Genomic DNA, 23043 nt, shown 5'->3' with positions numbered 1-23043 from the left:
CTCACTATAGCTGTATCTCATTGCTTCATTTAAAATTAATCATGAGCTTTAGAGAGAAATTTCTTGCCCACGTACTCACTAAAAGGAAGGGAAAAAGAAAGGGAAAGGATGATATTTCAGGTGCAAGCAGCAATTGCCTGTCTTCCCCACCTGTAGCCCTAAAAAATCATTTTTGGATTGATGCAGTCCTGAAAATAGGACTATTTCCTGCTTCTCTTGCTAAGACCTCTGTGAAGTGAAAAGAGGACCATCAAGTAGTTCCTACATGTTCCCCATTCATATGTGTACATTAACATGTATGTATGTATGTCCAAATAGATATACTGCACAAAATGGAAATTCATGTACTGCATTTCAAAGAAGCAGGCAATAAGAATTTGAAACTGGGGAAATGGCTCCAAAAACACTCATGTCTAATAATATCTGAGAACCATGTCTTCTATTTAGAAATGCAAAGGAAAAATCAATAAAGTCCATGAGTTTATCATTATCTTCTTCCTGAGTAAGTTGTCCAGGATGACAGATCCTGAATGATCATTGACACACTGGGAATCATTCAAGAAGGTTTTCGTCTTTGACCAAAATATAATGGTCTCACGCTATCTTACAACCTTATTGTTTTGTTAGTCACAAGGGTTGCATGGATTAGACCCCATTTTCCCAGGTCACCTAGAAACTTTAAGTGGACAAGAACATAGCAGCACACACAGGCCTGGGAGTCCGGAAGTTACATTATTGCTGTGTGAGGGTCTTTCTGGGGGCAATTCAAGGTGCTGATTTAAAGTCCTATATGGCCTAGAATCAGGTTATTTGAAGGACTGCCTCTTCATGGATATTTCTACCTGTCCAGCTGGATTGTATAGATGGGCTCATTCTAGGTGCACTCTATTAACAGCTTCCCTACCTGAAATATGGATGGTCTTCTTTCCATAAGGCCTTGAGAACCTCGCTTTTCTCCCAGGCATGGGAGTCAGGATGGGAGCCAAACCCAACATTTTTTTCTTCAGTGGAGCCTAGGTTTGTGATAGAGTTTTATTTTTTGGCCTACATTTTGAAGAAAAAAACACCACTCTTTAACATGTACAGAGCTCTTCCAGACAGCTAGATTAAAAGGAGATGTTAATATTATTTATAAGCAAAAAGTAGGTATCTCAAAGCTTTAGCTTCTAGTTTTATGATTAGTGTATTACTTAGAAAGACAACCACTTACACAATCATCCACAGATAAAATCAGCTGCTTTTCAAATATGACTTCTACTTTTGTTTTTGTTTTGTATCTCCAGTCTCTAAATATGCAAGTTACACATTTTCCTAATAAAACCTCTTTACAGCAATGGCTGAGAGGAAAGTATTCATGAAATCTTATTAAACATGTTTAGTTAGTCAATAATGGAGTCCTATGCAACAACAGAGCAGTGATCTTTGCTCATCCTTGGCTCCTCTCTTAATGTATCATGTTCACAGTTAACCCCCTGATTAGACATTGACTTTGATGTTTCTAATTAAAGAGTACATACAGAATATGTATATGTTTGTGTTTAATGCTTGTCCGCACATTGCTTTTCTGATTCTTAAGTAGGATTATAATCATAACCAAGGCAATGATTAACCATTCTGAGCAGGAGTGTTCTGTTATATGACAAAGGATCCTGAAATCCAGAAGTACCTTTCCATTCATTAGATTTCAGAATTCTAATCATTGTGATTTTAAGTAAAGAAAACTAAACAAGAAAAACTGGAAAAAGAAAGAGGTGAACTATGACTGCTATTATAATTATAGCAAATGTCCAGACCCAGGCCAAACACAGACAGACCCACTGAGAGATGGTTGCAAACTTTACTGATAAGTTTTGGGAAGTAAAAAAAAAAACAAGCCACAAAGGAAATGTGAGTGCAAAGGCATGTAAACACACACACACACACAGTAGACAAACAAGTCCCCTAAAGTTCAGCAGGCTTGCAATAAGAATTCCAGTTCAAAACAGCAGGCACAACAGTGGAAGTCAAAGGGTCCAAACATTGCAAAAGGCTCATCAGCCAACAGATCTAGAATAAAGGTCATGAGGTTTCAATCCAGGGATGAAGGTGCACTGAGTGGGTGAATGAAGCCAGTCATCCACAGAAAGATTTGAGCTTGCTGTTTCTTGATAGTTAATTAATAATTCATTCTTAAATAGACGAGGAGCCCTGCAGGGTGACTCTGCTCTTCAAAGGGTGAGCCCTGAAGATGGGGATAGGGTGGCAGCTGAGACTCAGGGACTAGGATTCCTGTTTCCTTGTTTTTACTACTGTTTCTGTGTTTTTTCTGACAAATTCTCATTTTGCCATCTAGATAATTATCTGGTTTACTTCACAGAAAAGATTCAGAGTAGCACCATAGCTCTCTACTGACATCAAGAAGTGTTACTTTATCTATCACTTTCCTAGAATTGATGGTACCAGAGATATAATTGAGGGCTGAAACCACACTTGAAATCCTTAAAGATATATTTTCCAGGATATTCATGAGAATGTTGAGTTTATTTAATGGAGCTCACTACTAATAGACTTTAGATACTTTACAGGTGCTAATAACATTAGAGTGAGAACCATAATAACCAATGCATTACATTAATCCATTATAGGTGCCAATGGCACCACAATCAGTCTCCAAAAACCATTTTATATGCCCCCTCCAAACTATCAGTTCTGTCTCTGGTTGGCTGACATAGGATTAAAATGAAAAGCATAAATGGGATGATAATAATAATAATAATAATAATAATAATAATAATAATAATAATAATAATAATAATAATAATAATAATAATAAAGTTGGAAGGGACCTTGGAGGTCATCTAGTCCAACCCCCTGCTCAGGCAGGAAACCTTATACCATTTCAGGCAAATGGCTGTGCAGTCTCTTCTTAAAAAACCCCAGTGTTGGAGCATTCACCACCTCTGGAGGCAGGTTGTTCCACTGGTTAATTGTTCTAACTGTCAGGAAGTTTTTCCTTAGTTCTAGGTTGCTTCTCTACTTGACTAGTTTCCATCCGTTGCTTCTTGTCCTGCTTTCAGGTGCTTTGGAGAATAGCTTGACTCCCTCTTCTTTGTGGCAACCCCTGAGATATTAGAACACTGCTATCATGTCACCCCTCACTTTTCTCTTCGTTAAACTACACATACCCAATTCCAGCAACCGTTACCTATATGTTTTAGCCTCCAGCCCCCTAATCATCTTTGTTGCTCTTCTCTGTACCCTTTCTAGAGTCTCGACATCTTTTTTACATCGTGGTGACCAAAACTGGATGCAGTATTCCAGGTGTGGCCTTACCAAGGCATTGTAAAGTGGTATTAGTACTTCACGTGATTTTGATTCTATTCCTCTGTTAATGCAGCCTAGCACTGTGTTGGCTTTTTTGGCAGCTGCAGCACACTGCTGGCTCATATTGAAGTGATTGTCTACTAAGACTCCGAGATCCCTCTCACAGTTACTACTATTGAGCAAGGTACCACCTATACTATACCTGTGCATTTGATTTTTCCTGCCTAAATGTAGAACCTTACTTTTTTCACCATTGAATTTCTGACTAGCAAAAAGTTCATCTATTTCCTCTGCTTGGTTGGGCGGCCTATAGTATACACCTATGGCAATGTCATTTTTCCCCTTTTATATTGACCCAAATGCTTTCAGGTTTACAGTTTTCGTCATTGTTGTGCTCTATTTCTGTAGAGATAAAGTTATTTCTTATATATAGAGAAACTACTCCTCTTTTTTTGTTTAGTCTGTTTCTTTTAAATAGTTTAAATCCCTCTAGCTGTGTGTTCCATTTGTAGGTTTCGTCCCACCATGTTTCCATAATGGCAACAATATCATATCTGCCCTCATTTACCTGAATTTCTAGTTCACCCTGCTTACTGTTCATACTCTGTGCATTAGTGTATAGACATTTGAGTCCTTTATGACTGACCCTGTGTTTCCTTGCTGCATAACTTGTGTGATGCCTGGCTTCCCCTATTTTCTTAGATTGCCAGGAACAGTGATGTTCTGTATCAATTAACTCACTATCCCCATTATTTAGTTTAAATGTTCCTCCAAAAAAGCTGTGATTTTATTGCCAAGTAACTCAGTCCCTTTCTTGGATGGATGCAGACCATCTCTTTTATACATTTTTTCATTGGACCAGCTACAGACATCATGACTAATATAACCAAAGCCTTCTCCTTTACATCACTCCTTTAGCCACATATTAAATTCTGCTATACGCTGGCCTTTTTCATTTTGCTCCTTATACACTGGTAAAACCTCTGAAAAAGTAAGCCTACAGCCTATTCTGCTAAGTTCCTGCCCCAAGCTCTGGAAATCATTCTGCACAGAGAGTAGGGGCCAAAAATGGGCAAATAAGTAGGAGCCAAAATAACAGGCTATCTGGAAGAATCATGTATTCATCAGGTCCTGGAAAGCAATAAGAATGGAAGGCATTCTTGACTTGGGCATAGAGAGAGATCCCACAAAAAGACTTAATATTAACCCTCTTTCCTACTGCTCTTCCTGTAAGATGGATATCCTTAAGAATTACATTCTGACTTTCCACATACCCAAGTCCTACAGGATCTGGGGCATTTTAATAGCAATAGCAATAGTATTTGGTTTTATGTGCTGCTCTGTAGTGCTCTCTGAGCAGTTTACAGTGTCATATTAGTTACCCCCAACAACCTAGGTCTTCATGTTACCAACTTCAGAATGATAGAGCCTCCAGCCCCCTCAGGTTTGAATGCCAGATTGTGGGTTGAGTTAGCCTCTAATGCTGCATTCTAACCACTGTGCCATCAGGGCTCTCCACTGCACTACCAGGATTCTGGTGCCACTGACTGACATTCTGCAGATGCAATAATGGCACAGAAATACCATGACTGCCACTGTATAGGCTTCAATTGGACCATATCAATTCTGTGATATTTTGAAAGGAAGAATGCTGGCAAAAGGGTTCTATGTTTTACTCAGTTTCTTTCCATCTGTAAAGAACACAAGAGAATATTGGTTGATTGAATCATCTGAAGAAGAGCAAACTAATCCAGTCTTTTTCTCAAGGCTTACAAAATCCACACCCTCTACTAACTATACAATTCAGCTTATGATATTCCATTACCAAATGCAGCTGCATCGTGAAACTTTACTTGGCTCAAAATCAGTATTAATACACTTTCAAATATCTTCCACAAGTTGAAGTTCAATAATTACCCTAATGAATTTCACAATGTTCCCTTTATATAGCAAATAAATATTGTCACCAGTCATGGACATTGGCTTACCTATGGCCCAAATGACTAGGCAAAGTTTTTTACTCGGAGAAAATTAAGGTATCATCCATTTTAATTACAAAGTAATCCTATTGAAACAAAGGAAAGCAAACTGTAGCAAACCAGGAAAGATAATGATTCACTGGAAACATATTTAAAATACATCCATGGTAGTGCAACACTTTCAGGTATCTGTGCAGGCATTGCATACGAACCATCTTTGATCAAATCGTACTGCATTTTCCATTTTAAATATTACAGAAAGTATTTACTAAAAGGAAATGGATTGGACTCAACTTGTTTCTATATCACTCTTCTTTATTCTTCTGACTGTATTCCTTTTGAAAATGAACAGTTCCTGGAATAGCAACTCCCAAAATCTTCCACCAAGACCAAGAATTTTACCCTTTATTGGAAATCTCCACATTATGGATATGAAAAGACCACACAGAACAATGTTAAAGGTAATGTGCTGAAATTATGACTGAACACAACTAAAGCAACCGGACAAAATTGGGTCAAGAGATTTTGGAGATATTTATGTTATTGTTTAATAGTGATTGTAACTGTGCTATATTATGTGCAGAATTGCAAGATCTTGGCAAGGTTAGTTGTCCCTTTCATGGACATAATCCTATTAATGGATAGATAAATTGAGAGAGGTGGGTTTTTTTTAAGGAGTGGGTGGCATTAATATCTTATACAAGGGCTACTTGTATAAGAAAGGTATATAAACAAATGTTCTCTCCAAATTTTATGTCAATAGTAAGTCCTGTCCTGCCTGCTTCCATGAAATGAAATGGGTTTCTTAGAGTAACCCAGGTCATAATCTATAAGAATGCTTTCGTTTATTATCCACATCTGGAGCCACTGATTACATCAACAGGCTAAAATACTGCAACACCAAAATAACTTTGAAGTTTCGGTTTCATTTGAAAGTGCCCATCTGAATATCTGCTATAGCAATATGAACAAGTTCTGGGCTTGACTTGTAAATCTATTACAATACATACTGTATGTCTATCAAAAGTCAATGTTTACTGCACAATGTATTAAATATTTTAATTTTCTGAGTTTTGGAAGCAATAATGCAAAGTGGAAGGAGCTGAAGCCCTTGCTTAAACTAACATGTAATCTATAACTAAATATGAAACCTTCATATAATTATCACAGTTTAGTTAGATATTGCTTTTCCCCATTGATTTCTACCTACCTTCATTTGAAACCACAAGAACAGACATTCTTTGAGGGTTAAGATGCTACTAAGGGCTGAAAAGCAGTGCTGGCTTCCACTGGTAATTTTCATGCCTGTAAATCAATGTACATAGCATGATAGAAAATTTATGAGAAGTGTATTTTAAACCACACAGTTTTGTGCAATAAAAAGTACTAATAATTTGTCCAGATGGAAGTTATTTATATGAATTTGTCCTGTAATAAATGTTGGATTTTATAGTATGCACTTATTTTAAGAGTTGTCTCTTACAGTCTGGCACATCAGGAGCAATGCATTTAATTCCAGCCGCATTACTCCAATGTTTCCTTTGTTTCACCACTTCTATTAGTGGGCTTCCTGAATCCCCACCACCACTCTCTACTGTGCTTCTTGCTACTTTCTCCAATTTCTCTCCTTGTCTCCCCCTGTCCTCTCCACCATTATCCCCAATTTCCCTCTGCAAGCCCTACTGTGCTTCCTGCCCCAACTCTATAGGTGTATATTTCTGTATGAGTTTATTGGATTGATCCATTTTTGCCACTTCCCACTCATCTTTCAAGAAGACATCCCTAGCAAGCAATTCTGCCATCTTTACCTTGTTCCAGCAGAACTTTGGTTTCTGGTCCCTGAACAGCAAGTGTACCACACAAGATGCTTTCAGACAAATTTTATTCTTATATCTGTGAATCATGATTTCCATCTGATGTCTGTTACTGTGCATAAAGAGGTTTTCATGGTGATCAGAATAAGTTATCGCTCTTTTTTCCTCCTTGTGCTCAATTCTAGTTGTCAAAAGTATATGGCCCAGTCTTCAGGATTCAACTGGGATTCCAGAAAATAGTGGTATTGGCTGGGTATAAAACAGTGAAGGAAGCTCTTGTGAATCACGCTGATGCATTTGCAGAGAGGCCAAATATCCAGCTTTCTGATGAAATTAGCGAGGGCTTTGGTAAGCTTCTCTCATTCTATTTATCAGGCAGTATACCTTGTCAATATCTGTCCAGAGCTGTGGAAAATAAAACAAAATAAAGTAGTAAGAAGATGGCATAGGAGATTTGTGTTGGAGAAGATAGGTGGCAAGTTAGAAACTAAGAGCCTGCCTGCCATAAGATAGGACTGAAAAGGAGAGAAAGAGAATTGAAGTCAATTCTGCAAAGTTTCAACCTATACTTTTCTTGATTTCTTTCAACCAGCCTTGGATGATTTGGTCTCCACACTGGATAGTTGGAGAAACAGAATTTGTAAATAAAGGAATGTTTGTAATTTTCTGAGTTACAGAAAAGCTTCACATGAAACTTCACATGCATTTCCCACACTAACTTTCTGACTCTGCACAATGCAAAAACAACTTCCATAAACATTCTCTTCATTATAATGGCAGAAATTTTCAGTAGTGCAAATATGTCTTTTAGTTTTGCACTTTTTCTTTAGGTATCCTTTTTTCTCATGGAGAGAATTGGAAAGTGATGCGCCGCTTCACCTTATCTGCATTACGGGACTATGGAATGGGCAAGAGGACTATAGAGGATAAAATAAGTGAAGAGTGCAGGGTCCTGATAAAGGCATTTGAATCTTATGAAGGTGAGTTGATGTTTCCTTGTGATGGTTCACCTGGAGCTAGACCTTCAGAGATTTACTGAAGAAAAGTTAACAGTCTACTTCTAGAGCTACCAATGAAGTTCCTCAAACACTCAAATCCTATTTAATATTCCTGTGTCCAAAATCTTCATTTTCTCCAGCACTGGTTATCAGTTTCCTAGCAAAATTTACTGTGACTGAGGTGGGAAAACTTTGCCATTGAAGAGTCCTTTAAAGCTAGTGTTTTTTCTTAGCTGTAAATTCATTTTAATAACTTCTTTAATTTTAATATTTGCTACATAGGACAAGCATTTGAGAATACAACAATTATGAATTCCGCTGTTGGCAATATCATAGTGTCCATTATACTTGGCAAGCGATATGAGTATGAAGATCCCACATTTCAAAGACTAATAAAGTTAGTTAATGAAAATGTCCAACTTGCAGGAAGCCCTCCTGTCTTGGTAAATTATTTTTTTTATTTTAAAAGGAGTTCATTGTGTGTTCACTGTGTTATCTTTAATGTAGTGTAGGATTTGTAATAAGTATTCCATGTGTTTGAAGGCTCGCTATGACAGAAAAAAGGCTCGCTATGACAGAAAAACCCCCGATGTCATATACTGTATACTGTATGCAAAACAAACATTTCCCACTATGAAATATGAATAGTTTTAATAAAAATGTCCACATTGTCCAAAAGAAAATTATTCAGGTTTCTTCATGACTCTTTTTATCCGTTTTGTATTTTCCAGCTCTATAATATGTTCCCCATGTTTGGCTTTCTCTTTGGTGTTCGCACCATACTTCTGAAAAACAAAAAGGAATTGTTTAGTTTCATAAAGACTACTTTCATAGAACACCTCAAAGCTCTGGATGAAAATGACCAGAGGAGCTTAATTGATTCATTTCTTGTACGACAGGCAGAGGTAAGGAACTGTTTTATGTCAGAAATTCCAAGTGAGGGATCCTTGGTGCTCTCTGAGTTTGGTTGTTGTTTTTTTTTCCAAATGTTTCATTACACAAACTAAGTAATATCATTAGTGCTAGTTAACTAGATAGCTAGTACTGATGATGTTACCTAGTTTGGGGGTAATGAAACTTCTGCACAGAAAACCACCAAGCTCAGAGAGCACCAAGAATCCCTCATTTCAACCTTGAGCTCCATATATTCTCCTTTATTGGTAATTTCAAATGAGATTTTCATATCATACTGATACCTTAAAAGCAGTAGCTCATTAACAGTCCTTTTGGGTATAAATTTAAACTTGGAAATAAAATCTTGTTGTTTCACTGACAATTGAAACTTCTAAATTGAAAACCAAGGGAGTTTCCTGAAAAAAATGCCCCAAACAGCCCGTTTTAAGGGTTATATTAAAATGCTACCTGTAATATAAAGCATCTGTTTAAATATAAATATAAATTTTCTCAGTTTAAATGAAGCCCCTCTAAAGAAATCTATTGTTGTTCCTGTTGCTGCTGCTGCTATTACTACTACTAATACCGTCATCAATAATAATAATAGTAATAATAATAATAATAATAATAATAATAATAATAATAATAATAATAATATATTTAAATTTGGCATAATCATCTGAGTTGTGATGTCTGCTACTATACCTTGACTGAGATACAATAGAAATGAGATCTATTTTAAAAATAGATACCGGTACCTCCCAAATCATGTCTTTTTTTCCTCAATATATATTTTGAAAAGCAACAGGTAGTTGTAAAGGTCTTATTTAATGAAAGCCCTGTTTAGGCACAGATACAATGCCAGGCAATTAAGAAATTATTTTGGATCATGAAGGAACTCAGTTTTTTGGGAGGGCTTTTGAAAACATTTCTGAATACTTCATTTGAACTGCTTTATCATGTTTGAAGAAGCTTCAGTTTGATGGAGAGATTTTATTCCCCAATGCTTACCAGAGATATTTTCCCCCTCTGGAAATACTTTATTTATTTGCTTACTGAGTTTCTGAGGCTTCAAAGCAGAGGGAAAGGAAGGAAGGAGATACTTTCCTCGGCTTTTCCAATAGCCTTCTTTAGCCATCACTCAGGTGTCAACATAAGTAATTATTCTGTCAGTTGACTGGCAGAGTTTCCACCCTAGAATCTTGTCATTCTAACATCTCCAGTACGAATTACCGTACTAGAAGACATTTTGGGAGAATTTCATGCTCATTATTTCCATTCCTATGAATGTCTTAATCACAAATCAGAGGGAGCTCAGTACTTTACAGCATTTTGAACTGCAATCCCCACAAAACTTTTTATTGATTTAGAAGCTGGGGACCGAAATCCAAAATTCTGGGAGATGCTTCTACTGTTCACTGTTCTCCAGCTCTCTGCTGTTTGGTTGATATAAGCGTACTGAATATGCCTAGATAGACTATTTATATATTTCAGGAAAAGAAAAACAAAGCAGAAAGCTATTTTCATAATGAAAACCTAACTGTTGTTGTGAACAACCTATTTGCTGCTGGCATGGACACAACTTCAACCACATTGCGCTGGGCCATGCTACTGATGATGAAATATCCTGACATTCAGAGTAAGCAGTTTTCATTTGGTTGGGTTTCACTTTTCAAATATTTTGTTAAATTAAAATATAATGCATTGAAACATGATCTACAAAAGGAAAATTTCCATGGCTGACCCTTGATGGCAAACAGGGAGTAATGTCTTGAAAGCTGTAGAATTTCTTTGCACAGTTCCTGTAGGACATCCTTTGTTACCTGCAACATTCATTTATCTAAGCCAGTGAGGGCAAACCTATGACACACATGTTAAAGGTGACATGCCAAAATGTTTTGGATGACACACCTGCATTTATCAACACTTGATAACTATTCTCGAAAGCATGCCTCATTCTTACACAAGTTTTAGAGGTTATGGAGACCTGTGAGAATAAGGTTATACTCTTGCACAGCCTCAAGGGCCTCTGAAAATCACATGAGAACAGGGCATGCTTTTGTGTGATTTTGGGAGTCTGGAGAGGATGTGGAGATGTCAGGACCCACCTCAATCCACATCTTAGGAAATAAGAACTCTTGGATGCAAGTTTAGTCCAAAAGGAAAATGTTTACTAGGATGGAATCGATTGTGGCAATACAAGACGGAATCTAACAAAGTTACATTTCAATCCTATATAAAGCATTCCCATTTCAGCCCCTCCCCTCATCCATTTGGTCAGATGTCAGGCCCTTCCATGGGAAAGGGAACTCTCCTTGGGTTTATGGTTATTGCTTCCTTTTGTTGTAAATGAAGATGCAATCCAGATCTGTCTCTCCCCCTCCCTCCCCCAGTTCAAATGTTCCCTGTTGTTTGAAAGATGCCTAAAGTCTATCCTCTCCCCCCCCCTTTGGAGAGATGGCAGAATCCCCAGAATAAGCACATTGTTCTACCTATACATTTATGAAATGTGATATAAATGGATTCTGACAGGAGAAGAATAAAGACTCATGGGACTCAAGCTGCTCTGGGTAGGTCATAGGAGCCTGTCAACAGAAAAGAAAACAACCCACCACCGTCTGAAGGTAAATGGCACCCAGCAAATCCTCAGGCATTTTGGACCATGAGGGCAATTGCACCATTTCCGGTGCACCTTAAGGAATAGCAGGATGCGGCCTGTTTGAGTGTCAGCATCATTGAATAACAGTAAGATACAGTAGCAAGAATAAATTTTGCCCAACACTTGAAGAAAAAAACAATTCTGACAATATCTGACTGAGAATTTAAAGTTTGAGAATATACAGCAATGGCAAAATTAACAACATATTTCACAACAGAAGTTTTACCAAATTCAAGCAAAACAAAAAACACTTCCCTTATATAGGATATATTATGCAGTGTGGGCATTTTTAGAAAAATCTTGGATGAGGGAATCCCATTTTTAGAACTTATCCTATCTTTGGGCATTACACAAATTTCATTTCTTTCTATGACTGGAAATATAAACACAAAGGTAAATCAGTCATTAAATATCAAGAAAGAAAACATATTTACAAAGGGAAATACTAACATATAAAAGACCATAACTATGCAATATCAGGTTTGCAATGCAAAATACATACAATAGGTGTACGATAGATTTTACATTTAACTTTTTAGTTATCTCTTTTTTTAAAAAAAAAGGTGCAGTGTTGAAAGATATTGGAATTGTATTGCTTGAATCCAGAGTCCACATTTGAGATCAGCTCCAATTTCCTTCCTATATGAGTCTGTGCTCCAAAAAATCTTCTCTGAATTGATCAATGTATACGGATGGAAATCCCATGCATGTTCAGGCCTTTGTTCTGTAAATCTGAGTGAAAATCTGAATTCATGATACTTATCTTTCACAGTTAAATGTATCCAAGGTTTAGTGCAAAATTAAAACATTAACAAACATCTTATAATTGTTTTGTTTTCCTAGATAAGGTATATGAAGAAATTTCAAGAATCATTGGGTCTGCTCAGCCAAGGATTGAACATCGAGCAAAAATGCCCTACACCGATGCAGTTATCCATGAAGTTCAAAGGTTTGCTGATATTGTTCCAGGAAATGTTGCACGAGCAACTACAGTGGATATAATTTTCAAAGGCTTTTTCATTCCGAAGGTGATTAGTCTCATTTAAGTGCTTTATTCACTCAATGTTGCTTTGTGTTGTTATTAGCTGCGAAGTTGTGTCCGACCCATCACGACCCTATGGACAATGTTCCTCCAGGCTTTCCTGTCCTCTACCATCTTCTGGAGTCCATTTAAGCTCACGCCTACTGCTTCAGTGACTCCATCCAGCCACCTCATTCTCTGTCATCCCCTTCTTCTCTTGCCCTCAATCTTTCCTAGCATTAGGCTCTTCTCCAGTGAGTCCTTCCTTCTCATTAGCTGGCCAAAGTATTTGAGTTTTAGCTTCAGGATCTGGCCTTCTAAAGAGCAGTCAGGGTTGATCTCCTCTAGGACTGACCGGTTTGAATGCCTTGCAGTCCAAGGGACTCGCAGGAGTCTTCTCCAGCACCATAGTTCAAAGGCCACAATTCTTTGGCGCTTAGCCTTTCTTATGGTCCAACTTTCACAGCCATACATTGCAGCTGGGAAGACCATAGCCTTGACTATACTCACTTTTGTTGGCAGGGTGATGTCTCTGCTTTTTAGTGTGCTGTCTAAATTTGCCATGGCTTTCCTCCCAAGGAGCAAACGTCTTTTAATTTCTTGGCTACAGTCCCCATCTGCAGTGATCTTGGAGCCCAGGAAAATAAAATCTGTCACTACCTCCATTTCTTCCCCATCTATTTGCCAGGAATTGAGAGGGCTGGATGCCATGATCTTGGTTTTCTTAATGTTAAGTTTCAACCCAACTTTTGCACTCTCCTTCTTTACCCGCAACAAGAGGCTCTTTAGTTCTTCTTCACTTTCTGCCATTAGAGTGGTATCATCTGCATATCTTAGGTTGTTGATATTTCTTCTGGCAATCTTAATTCCAACTTTTGATTCATCTAGCCTTGCCTTTCTCATGATGTGCTCTGCATATAAGTTAAATAGGCAGGGCGACAGTATACAGCCTTGCCGGACTCCTTTCCCAATTTTGAACCAATCAGTGGTTCCATGTCCAGTTCCCACTGTTGCTTCTTGGCCCACATATAGGTTTCTCAAGAGACAAATAAGATGGTCTGGTACGTCCATCTCTTTAAGAACTTGCCACAGTTTGTTATGATCCACACACCCTCTTAATTATTATGTCCAGCCAGATCATGCTCTTGATAGGTTTGATGTCTGTTATGCCATAACAACTATCAGTGTTCAACATTTCTATATGCCTGAAATTTAAATCACAATCTTTGTAGTATAATTTTTAAATTTAAACAAGAAGATAAAAGCTGATACAAACTAATAAACAATAATAAAGTAAAAAGAAGGAAATCACATGAAAAGCAAAAAGTGCAAGAAAAGGGGGGAAGCTAAATATTCTAATATTTTTCATAGCAGTTAAAAGTACAAATTTATTTTGACCTCTCTCTGTAAAGTTGCATCATATTACTCTTCTTTTTATAATCCTTTCCTGCCTACATCATAACTCAAAAGTTTAATTTTTATGCAAAAAGTCCTAAGAGACTTCAAATCCAGAACAAATGTAGATAATTTCTCTTCTTTAATCAAAGAGGTTAATTTATACATTTCAGCAAAATCTATCAACTTCACAAACATTCCCTCCATTGTGGTTACTGTCTAATCTTTACATCTCTGTGCTAATCTCATCTGCTGTCATCATACAGTATGTTGAAATAATCTTCCATGACTTTTTTGTCTATCCATAACTGTAAGAAGGCCAACTATATCATTCTGCTACTAATTGTTCTTTTGATTCAATTTTAAATTCCCCTTGATAATTTTCCAATCTCCCACCAGTGGCCCCAAACCAACCAACAAAACCAAGTTTCAATATGCTTCCACAAGATGGGAACAGTTCTCACATCTGGTGGTAGAGTACTTCACAGGGTTGTGGCCACAGCAGAAAAGGGTTTTCTCCTTGAAACTACCTGCTGGAAATCCTTAATAGGGAGGGTTTGTAGCACTGGGATGAGACAGCTCCTCAGATACTCCGGACATATAGGGCTTTAAAGGTAATAACTAACCGCTTGAATTGGACACAGAAGCAAACTGGTAACTAGTGTAGATGCTACAAAAGTAATGTTTTTTTTTATTGAAAAGTTTTACAATACATTTTATCTTTAACAATCCCCCCCCTCTGCCCACCCCTTCCTAACCCTCCCTAACCCTCCCCCCCTTCCCCCCTCCCCCCTCCCCGACTTCCCAGAGCTAAATACAAGGTATAAAAGCAAAAAAAAAAATCATAAACAACCATATGCTAACAACAATAAACTATTAAGTCTATCGCACTCTAGCTCATATAAAATGACTACAAGCAATACTAATATCACATAAAAAAAAGAAAAAAAACTTATTCAAATGCTAAGTGAAACTTTTTAGTCCCATATTTGTTCTGGATATAATCAATCCACTTTTTCCACTCCATAATATAACGTTGTTGCGAATGATCTTTCAAATAAGCCGAAATCTTTGCCATTTCCGCCAGGTCAGAAACTTTTAGAGTCCATTCTTCTATAGTAGGGAGTTCCTCCTTCTTCCAATATTGACCTACTAAAAGTCTTGCTGCTGTAATTAGGTTCAACATCAACTTGGTGTCCACAACAGTAGTATCTGTAATTATGCCCAATAAGAACAATTGCGGACAAAACTTTATCCTTTGCTTAAATATCTTCTGCATATTCCACCAGATTTTAATCCAAAAAGCCTTAACCTTTTTACAGGTCCACCATATATGAAAATACGTTGCATCTTCGCCACCACATCTCCAACATTTAGGTTGATAGTTCGGATACATACTTGCCAGCTTTTTAGGATCTAAATGCCACCTATAAAACATTTTGTAAAAATTCTCTCTTAAGTTTTGAGCTTGTGTAAATTTTACGTTCCTCACCCAAATCTTTTCCCAAGTGTCCATTGTAATAACTTCTTGAATATTCTGAGCCCACTTTATCATACAATCTTTAACAAGTTCTGTTTCTGAGTCAATTTCTATCAATGCAAGATATATCCGTTTGATATGTGCTGGACCCTGGTTTCTAATTTGCTTTATGAAATTTTCATCAGTCATTGAGAAACCAATTTTCTGGTCTTCTTTCCACCTGGCCCGTAATTGACCATATTGAAACCAAGTTTGAACAATCTTCTCATCTCGTAGAAGATTATACAGCTTCAAACACCATACAGTCCTCTCCAAACTTAAGATCTCCTTGTACGTAGTCACAAAATGTTTGAAGCCAACATTTATGTTTTCTATTGCATGTTTCAGAATTGCCCACAAAGGTATCTTGTAATTTAACTTATGTCTATACTTTTTCCAAACTCTCAGCAATGCCTGTCTTAAAATATGCACTTTAAACACATTATCTACCTTCTTATCATACAATAAATATGCATGCCAGCCAAATAACAAGTCGTGGCCCTCAAGATTTAATAATCTCCCTTGTGTCAAATTAATCCAATCACTTATCACTGACAACGCAGCAGCTTCATAATATAATTTAAAGTTGGGCATTTTAAGACCACCTCTTTCATGCGTATCCTGCATAATCTTAAGTTTAACTCGTGGCCTTTTCCCTGCCCATACAAATTTATTGATACCCCGTTGCCATTCCTCCAAATTTGAATCTTTTTTAAGAATCGGTATCATTTGAAATAAAAATAGAAATTTAGGCAAGACATTCATTTTCACTGCTGCAATTCTTCCCAGTAAAGACAATTGCAATTTTTCCCAACTCTCCAATTCTTTTTGATTTTTTCCCCATAGCTTTTCATAATTATTTTATATAACTTTGCATTTGAGGGTGACAAATACACCCCCAAATATTTAACCCTTTTAACAATCTCGAATCCAGTTAACCCTTCTAAAAGGGCCTTTTGCGATGCTGTCATATTTTTGGCTAATATTTTAGTTTTTTGTACATTAACCTTATATCCAGAAACCTTCCCATATTGCATTATTATCTCCATCAGGTCCACAACAGAATTTTCTGGCTGGGTCACCGTAACAACCAGATCGTCTGCAAATGCCCTCAGTCTATAATCCTGATCTCTAATTTGAATACCCTTAATTTTTTCCGAATTCCGTATTTTAATCAATAATATCTCCAATGTTAAAACAAATAATAAAGGTGAAAACGGACACCCTTGTCTTGTGCCCTTTTCAATGTTTCATACTTCAGTCAAACTATTATTTACTATTATTCGGGCGGTTTGTTTTTGATATAATGCCCTAATTGGTTGTAAAGCTACAACAGTAATGTTGTGTGCCACTGTGTGACCCCCCTCCCCCCCAGAACTGTAAAGGCTGTTGCATTCTGCACCAGCTGTAGCTTCTGAATACTCTTCAAGGGTACTCCTAGTTGGAGCACACAGAGTCATCCAACTGGGAGATGACTAGCCATGAGTGATCATGCACAGGACTTCACAATCCAGATAAGGGGGCAACCTGTGCAGAACACAAAGTTGCACAAATCAGGAGTCATGCAAGATCATGCAAAATATTAGTACCACTTTATAAAACCCTAGTAAGACCACACCTGGAATACTGCAGCCAATTTTGGTCACCATATCACAAAAAAGATGTTGACTGTTTGGAAAAAAATTCAGAGAAGAGCAACTAAGATGATCAAAGGCCTGGATATGAAGAATGGCTGCAGGACTTGGATTTGGCTAGTCTAAAGAAAGAAGAAATAAGGGAGACATGATAGCAGTGTTCCAGTATCTGAGGGGCTGCCACAAGGCAGAGGGGGCCATATTGTTCACCAAAGCACCAGAGGGAAAGACAAGAAACAATGGTTGGAAATTGATCAAAGAGAGAAGCAACCTGGAATTAAGGAGAAACTTCCTGACAGTGAGGACAATCAACCAGTAGAACAGCTTACCCCCATAAATCATGGGTGGTTCATCATTGGAGATTTTTAAGAAGAGACTAGACATTCACCTGTCTTCCTGCTTGAACAGGGGGCTCAACTAGAAGATGTCCAAAATCCCATTCTATTCTATTCTATTCTATTCTATTCTATTCTATTCTATTCTATTCTATTCTATTCTATTCTATTCTATTCTATTCTATTCTATTCTATTCTATTCTATTCTATTCTATTCTATTCTATTCTATTCTATTCTCAGCTAGCTTTCCATAGTCACATTAAGTGGTCTAGCTCTTATCTTCTTGTTTTGTAAAATCCACCAATAAGACACTTTCAGCAAAGGAAAAAAAATATTCTTTTTTTTTTTAAATCTCTATTCTCCTTTTCCATTTGAAACTTTCTAATATTACAATCCTGCCAAGCTTTTTGCCTTTAAATTAAAATCCATTAAAATAGGTTTTTTCTCTTCTTAATTTCAAAAAGAAGGGACTCATTGAGATTTTTTAATCCTCACTGCTCTTCACAATATCTTTCTTAAGTTGTAAAGCGATTAAAGTGTAAAATGATCAAGAAGGTGAAGCTTTTCCCTGTCAAATGTCCATAGAAAGGCTGCAAAGTCATTTAGGGTGCTATTCTTTGATCCCCAAACTACTCAACTCATAATTGTTCCCAAGAAATTATTATTATTATTATTATTATTATTATTATTATTATTATTATTATTATTATTATTATTATTATTATTATTATTATTATTATTATTATTATTGAGAAGCAGCTCTTCTTGAGCACAAATGGATAATCCCCAAATTTGTCCTCCCTTCAAAGAAATTTTCTAACAGGTAAAACAATCTCCTAACTGGCAAGTCCACTGTTGTGTTGTTCTGCAGAGCTATTTGTAGAGACATCTAACCAATCATAACACTTCACCTGGAAGGTGTTCCATTCCCATCACATTGGGAAACTCATGTATTTGGATGGCTTTTAAAGTTTTGATATTTATGAGTAAACCAAAGAGGCGCTAACTGTTTAATAATTCATTAATACCTGCAGGGCACACACATAGTTCCATTGCTGACTTCCGTGCTGCATGATGAATCCCAATGGGAGAAGCCTCATGAGTTCTATCCTGAGCATTTTCTTGATTCTGAAGGAAAATTTGTGAAAAGGGATGCATTCATGCCATTTTCCGCAGGTAACATCTTCTATCATACTTGTATATAGTGAATGATCTGTTTCAATAACAGATTCTTCCTTATAACATTATTACATCAACATTAATCAGAACAATCCACTCAACTTTATAAAAAGTGTCAAAAACCCGTAACTATTTATAATTTTCAGGGATTCAGTGTAGAGGAAATCTACTTGAGGTTCATTTTTTAAAACTACATGATTCCTATACAATTAATCTCCATTGTAAGATTTTATTTTAGTTTTCATGCATGTTGTCATCTGTGAGCTGCTATTTCATGGCAGGAACAGCAAAATGTTACTGAAGAGCCACTGAACTCAGTTTCCCCATCTTTGTTCATTGTTACAGGTCGGAGAATCTGCTTGGGTGAGACCCTTGCCAAAATGGAGCTCTTCCTGTTCTTTACCAGCCTCCTACAAAGATTCACTTTGCAACCACCCTGTGGAATATCAAAAGAAGACCTGGACTTGACACCAGCAATTGGGTTTACAACTCCTCCCATGCCTTATATGTTGTGTGCTCTGCCTCGTTCATAAGATGAATCACAATTCAGTTTCTAGAAATCCTTCATTTCCATATGTGTATTTGTGATTTTTTTCAATCTTCTCTACTAATCATGTTAGGTGTAGTCTCTTGTTGGAAATAGGCTATGATTTCTCATACATTTTAAAACTTACATGCTGCTTTGCAAAGCATAATAAAAGTGGAACTGAGGTAAAAGCTAGCTTAAAAATGGAGTTCAATTCTTGTGGCACTGTCTGTATAATAAGCAATAGCTAATAGTAGTAGTAGTAGTAGTAGTAGTAGTAGTAGTAGTAGTAGAATAACAGAGATCAATAGAAACATCAGAAGCTTTGTGCACATATCAATGGCACAATGGAAGACCCGGTTGCTGCTCAAGGTGATAGATTGGGAGAGGTTAACATCAAGAGAGGAATATTTCAAGGAGATTCACTATCACCACTACTGTTTGTTATTGCACTGATTCTTCTGTCAACAATACTGAATAATTCAGGCCATGGCTATCAAACATGAAAAACATCTGCCAGGATATTTGTCTGGGTTTATATCTATTTCATATTCTCAAAATAATACTCCTGATGTAGTGATTTTTAAAATCTATGCTAATCTTAATGTCAATGTAACATAGAAAATGACACCATCCAAAAAGTCAGAGCACCAAATACTTACCTTTTCCATTGAGCACCAAATACTTACCTTTTCCATTCTGTCCAGAGGATCATCTAAAATTATCACAAATCATCAATAAGGGCCTGTAGGTTATCTATTTCTTTTTAAATCCTCACTCCAGCAATTACCTCATCCTCTCTTGTATCTTACATTATGTTCATTACTTTCAAAGAAAATATGAATAGAAATGGTGACAAGGGACATTCTTATCTTATGCAACAGTCCACAGGCTGAGGGTTGTGGACCCCTGATCTAATACATAATATTATTTCTAATATTATCTCTCAACTGACTTTTGGGGGAAAATCCATACTGATCTGCATGAATAAAGTTCTATAAAACCTCTTGGCTAAAGTCATTATAAATATTGATCAACCTTTGGCAGGAAAACTTCTCCTTTGTATAATTTAGGGTCATAATGATGAAAAAGTGGTAAGATTTGACACTACCCACAATGAAGGAATAATTGATGAAGATGATGGAACTTGCAGAGATGACTAAATTAACTTCTGTGATCAAAGAAAAAGAATATGTACATTTATGACTGACCGGAAACCCCTTATAGACTTTATGTATGAAATGGGGAAAAAAGGTTCACTTATGACCTGTGATTTTGACAATTAGAAAATTGCAAAATAGAAAAAAGTTAACTTTATTTTTAATCATAGAGTAGTTTGTATTTGCTAAAAAAGAAATCAAAAGCTCCTTCCTTCCCTCCCTCCACCTCCTTACCTCCTCCTTCTCCCTCCCTCCCTGTATTAGTTTGTGTTTGTTATGTTCTCTCTAAAACCTTTAATAAAATATATTTTTTAAAAGAGTAATATGCATAAAATATCTTTGCATCTTTGAATTATTTGTTATCATTGTGATTCATCTTGTAATTTTAATATTTTTTCCTCTTTCCTCAATTTATATGCCAATCACTTGTCTGGCCTATCTGCAAATTCAACATTCTTTTGTTTCGCATAATTTATTATTACTTTCATTTCTCTTACTGTTAACAGGAACAATTGTCATTGTAATTTTTCAATTAAATGTAAAGTAGTTTTCTGGGGATTTTTAAAATACTTCTTTCATTTTTATCTCATCTAAAATGGCTTGTATTTTCTTTTGTCTCTTTTTTCTCTCTGATGTTACGTAAAATGTTTCCATAAAAACTTTACTTGCAGCTCAAACCCTCCTTGGGTCTGTATCTTTATTAAGATTATCACATTAAGATTATCACACACACACATACACACACAAATTTATCTCTCTGCAACATCCAAGTATGTATATTCTCATTGATACAAATTCTCATATGTATCAGAATTTTTGGGTCTCCACACATCTACAAGATCTATGTTGTCTACGATATCCAATTACATCAAATTGGAATTTTGTTGTTGTTGTTAGTTGTGAAGTCATATCCGACCCATCACGATTCCATGGACAATGTTCCTCCAGGCCTTCCTGTCCTCTATTATCTTCTGGACTGAATTTAAGCTCACACCTACTGCTTCAGTGACTCCATCCAGCCACCTTATTCTCTGTCGTCTCCTTCTTCTATTGCCCTCAATCTTTCCCAGCATTAGGCTCTTCTCCAGTGAGTCCTTCCTTCTCATTAGGTAGCCAAAGTATTTGAGTTTCAACTTCAGGATCTGGCCTTCTAAAGAGCAGTTAGGGTTCATCTCCTCTAGGACTGACCGGTTTAAATGCCTTGCAATCCAAGGGACTCGCAGGAGTCTTCTCCAGCTCCATAGTTCAAAAGCCTCAACTCTTTGGCGCTCAGCCTTTCTTATGGTCCAACTTTCACAGCCATACATTGCAACTGGGAAGACCATGGCCTTGACTATATGCACTTTGTTGTCAGGGTGACATCTCTGCTTTTTAGTATGCTGTCTAGATTTGTCATAGCTTTCCTCCACAGGAGCAAGCATCTTTTAATTTCTTGGCTGCAGTCCCCATATGCGGTGATCTTGGAGCCCAGGGAAATAAAATCTGTCACTACCTCCATTTCTTCCCCATCTATTTGCCAGGAATTGAGAGAATTGGATGCCATGATCTTGGTTTTCTTAATGTTGAGTTTCAAGCTCACTTTTGCATTCTCCTTCTTCACCTAAATCAAGAGGTTCTTTAGTTCCTCTTCACTGCCATTAGAGTGGTATCATCTACATATCTTAAGGTTGTTGATATTTCTTCTGGCAATCTTAATTCCAACTTTTGATTCATCTAGCCCTGCCTTTGTCATGATGTGCTCTGCATATAAGTTAAATAGGCAGGGCGACAGTATACAGCCTTGCCGGACTCCTTTCCCAATTTTCAACCAATCGGTGGTTCCGTGTCCAGTTCTCACTGTTGCTTCTTGGCCCACATATAGGTTTCTCAAGAGACAAATAAGATGGTCTGGTACTCCCATCTCTTTAAGAACTTGCAACAGTTTTTTGTGATCCACACAATCAGAGGCTTTAGCATAGTCAGTGAAGCAGAAGTAGATGTTTTTCTGGAACTCCCTAGCTTTCTCCGTGATCCAGCGTATGTTGGCAATTTGATCTCTAGTTCCTCTGCCTCTTCAAAATCTGGCCTGTATGTCTGGTAGTTCTCGATCCACATACTGCTGGAGTCTAGCTTGTAGGATTTTAAGCATAACTTTACTAGCATGTGAAATGAGAGCAATGATGTGATAATTTGAAAATTCTTTGGCACTGCCTTTCTTTGGAATTGGAATGTAAACTGACCTTTCCAATTCTGTGGCCACTGTTGAGTTTTCCAAATTTGCTGGCAAATTGAGTGTAGCACTTTTACTGCATCATCTTTTAAGATTTTGAATAGCTCAGCTGGAATACTGTTACCTCCACTAGCTTTGTTGTTGCTCAGATTTCCTAAGGCCCATTTAAGTTGATATTTTAGGATACCTGGCTTGGGGTCAGTGACCACCCAATCGTGGTTGTCTGGGACATTAAGATCGTTCTTGTATAGTTCTTCTGTGTAGTTTTGCCTCCTCTTCTTAATCTCTTCTGCCTCTGTTAGGTCCCTGCCACTTTGGTCCTTTATCATGCCCATCTTTGCATGAAATGTTTCCTTCATATCTCTAATGTTGCGAACCTCCATCCATAATTCTTCAGGCACTCTGTCTATCAGACCT

At 37.1% G+C, this 23043-nt stretch overlaps 1 protein-coding gene across 1 annotated transcript in view; it reads left to right on the top strand.

The window, feature by feature from the left end:
* Positions 1-19264, top strand: part of LOC308676744 (cytochrome P450 2K1-like) — a gene marked incomplete at both ends in the record, with an annotated part of 28940 nt that extends 9676 nt beyond the window's left edge. Inside the window, 9 exons of the mRNA XM_081342764.1 lie at positions 5558-5743; positions 7282-7444; positions 7927-8076; positions 8377-8537; positions 8826-8999; positions 10483-10627; positions 12491-12675; positions 18587-18728; positions 19077-19264. Of these exons, the coding sequence (XP_081198890.1) occupies positions 5558-5743; positions 7282-7444; positions 7927-8076; positions 8377-8537; positions 8826-8999; positions 10483-10627; positions 12491-12675; positions 18587-18728; positions 19077-19264 (1494 nt within the window). The remainder of the gene's footprint in view (positions 1-5557; positions 5744-7281; positions 7445-7926; positions 8077-8376; positions 8538-8825; positions 9000-10482; positions 10628-12490; positions 12676-18586; positions 18729-19076) is intronic.
* Between the last annotated feature and the right edge of the window lie 3779 nt (positions 19265-23043).

This window comes from Vipera berus, assembly GCF_964194415.1.
Source record: "Vipera berus genome assembly, chromosome: 1".
NCBI classification, from domain to species: domain Eukaryota; kingdom Metazoa; phylum Chordata; class Lepidosauria; order Squamata; family Viperidae; genus Vipera; species Vipera berus.
Note: the sequence above shows the minus strand (reverse complement) of the source record. Positions and strands in the feature narration are given on the sequence as shown.